The 2588-nt window shown below is 36.7% G+C and overlaps 1 protein-coding gene across 1 annotated transcript; it reads right to left on the bottom strand.

Moving 5' to 3' along the window:
- Window positions 1–981: 981 nt before the first annotated feature.
- Window positions 982–1914, bottom strand: LOC118839900 (olfactory receptor 14C36-like). The gene has a single exon (XM_036747400.1). The coding sequence runs from the start codon at window positions 1909–1911 to the stop codon at window positions 982–984; it is 930 nt and encodes a 309-aa protein (XP_036603295.1). The 5' UTR covers window positions 1912–1914.
- Between the last annotated feature and the right edge of the window lie 674 nt (window positions 1915–2588).

Raw genomic sequence — 2588 nt, 5'->3', positions numbered from 1 at the left:
ATAATACAGAAGTTTTGGAGAGACTGTGACCTAGGTAAACGACCATTGAATGGAGAGACACTAAAAAAAGAACATTTCCCTATACGAAGAAGAATATAGAGAGTATATCCAACTGTGGATGTCTATGCCATGCACCTTGCTGTAAAAGCAGGCATAATTAATTCAGCATGTTAGTTTTTATTAATTATTCAATTTTTAATTCATGGAATAAAACAAACATTTCCAGAACACAGGATAATTTTTAAAATATGATTGCACATGAAACTATAAGTCTTTTATGTCCAACTTCTTATTCCTTTCAAATATATAATAAAATTAAAATTCAATTTCCCCCCCCCACACACACTAGATATGGCTACCATTATACTCAAATAGGTAGATATACAAGAGGATCTATATTTTTTTCTAATATCATTGAGTTTATCATTTCTTATAGAACAGTAGCATTCCATCATAATCATATACCAAAATTTCATGTTACTTTAAAAAAGAAAGACATGCTATTAGCCTCCAGGGATACCCCTAGAACCCATTCATTGAGATGAATTCTGCATGGCTCTAAGGCAACAACATTATCTTTGTGAATTTGAGTGGGGAAAAGAACCCTCTTAACCATATGTTGTATATATTCCTTATTTATATGTCACAAGCAGTCCTTCCAAAAGCCACCTAAGAGCTAAGACAATTACATTATTTTGAATACTTGAATACTGAAAATGAATACGATAAAATGCTACTGATATTGATAATATCAAAGTCAATTCTAGGGACTTTTAACTCATTTACCAGCAGTGATTCATCTGCAACTATCCAAATACAAATAGCAACCCATAACTAATATATATGCTCATGAATGTGTGTATATATATATATATATACACACACACACATATGTGTGTATATATATATGAGATTTTTCATTTATGAATGAATTAGGTTCAACAACATTACGAAAGGACTATAGTTTATGATTTATTCCTTTTAAAAAAGCTGTCTCTTCATTACTATTCTTAAAGCCTCCTTTATCTGCTTATTCTGTAGACTGTATATTATAGGATTTAGAAAGGGGGGAATTATGGAATAGAATATTGAAAGGATTATATCTTGAATGGACCCAGAATCTGAAGGTGGTTGTAGATGCACATAAGAGACTGAAATAAGGAACAAAGAAACCACAACGATATGAGGGACACAAGTAGAGAAGGCTTTTCTTTGGTCTTCTTTCACTGGAAATCTGAGCACAGTGGAAAATATGCTAACATAAGATGCAGTGATGAAGATAAAGCAGCCAACCCCGATCACCAAAGCAGAGTCAAGTAAGGATAATGTATGCCTGAATGTCTCTGAGCAAGAGATCTTGAGTAAGGAGGGGATATCACAGAAGAATTGGTGGATCACATTGGATTGGCAGAAAGACAATTGAAACGTGTAACCAGTATGGAAACCTGCATACAAAAGTCCAGTGCACAAGCATGTTAAAGTCATCTGCACACAGGCACGGGGACTCATGATCACTGGATAGAGAAGTGGTTGGCATATGGCGACATAACGATCACGGGCCATGACAGTGAGCAAAGTAAACTCAACATATGCTATGAAAGTCACCAGGAATATCTGAGCTGCACATCCAGGAACCGAGATAGCTCTGTTGTTCACCAGGGAGTTAACAGATGCTTGGGGAAGCGTTATTGATATGAAGCAGGCATCCACAATGGACAGATTCCTAAGGAAAAAGTACATGGGGGTGTGGAGTCTCCTGTCAAAGGTGGTGACAATGACAATGAGAAGATTCCCCATCAAGCCTGTTGAGTAAATGAGAAAGAAAAGCAAAGAATATAAGATCTGCAGCTCACGGGTGTCAGAAAACTCCATAAGGAGAAATTCAGTCACAGTGGTGGTAAAGTTACACATTTTCAGATTCTTTCACCCTGTGAGTGACCTAGAAAGCCAAGGAAAAATCAATCAGTCCATCATTCTACAATTTTTCAATGTACAATATTTTCAAAGGCTAGAAGAAATTATTCTATTTTTATTATAACTGCATAAGACCTTGACAGGCTGCATGGCCCCTCTCGTGTAATGGTTGTGTGACCTTGGCCTACCTCAGTTATCTATCAAGAAAACTCTCTAAGATTTTTATGGGAGATGAAGATCTGCACTGGTAAAGGAAGTATCTGTGCCTGGGAATTCCATTTGTTAAAGAATGTAATGGTTAAGGAAGTAAAGTAATGCTACCATTGACCCTGAGCAGAACAATGTAAACTCAGAATGCTCCACCACAAGTTGGGCACAAATAGTCCCTATCAACATTTGGAGTGGGTTTTCTAAATTTCTGCATCTTGTGTTCCTTTTGAGTAATTTAAATTCTACTTTGCTTATAGATGACAGCCCGTTCTATGGTGAGGGCATGACATACTGAGCAGTCCTGGGCCATTGTCTTCCATGTCACACAATCTATACCATAGTTCTTGAGAGAGACCTTGGCAGTGTCCTTGTATCACTTTTTCTGACCAGATGTCAGCACTTGCCCTGTGTGAGTTCTCCATAAAATAGTCTTTTAGACTTGTTCATCTCATCTTTATTAATAG

Source organism: Trichosurus vulpecula, chromosome 2, assembly GCF_011100635.1.
Source record: "Trichosurus vulpecula isolate mTriVul1 chromosome 2, mTriVul1.pri, whole genome shotgun sequence".
Classification (NCBI taxonomy): domain Eukaryota; kingdom Metazoa; phylum Chordata; class Mammalia; order Diprotodontia; family Phalangeridae; genus Trichosurus; species Trichosurus vulpecula.
This window is presented reverse-complemented; position numbering and strand designations above follow the sequence as displayed.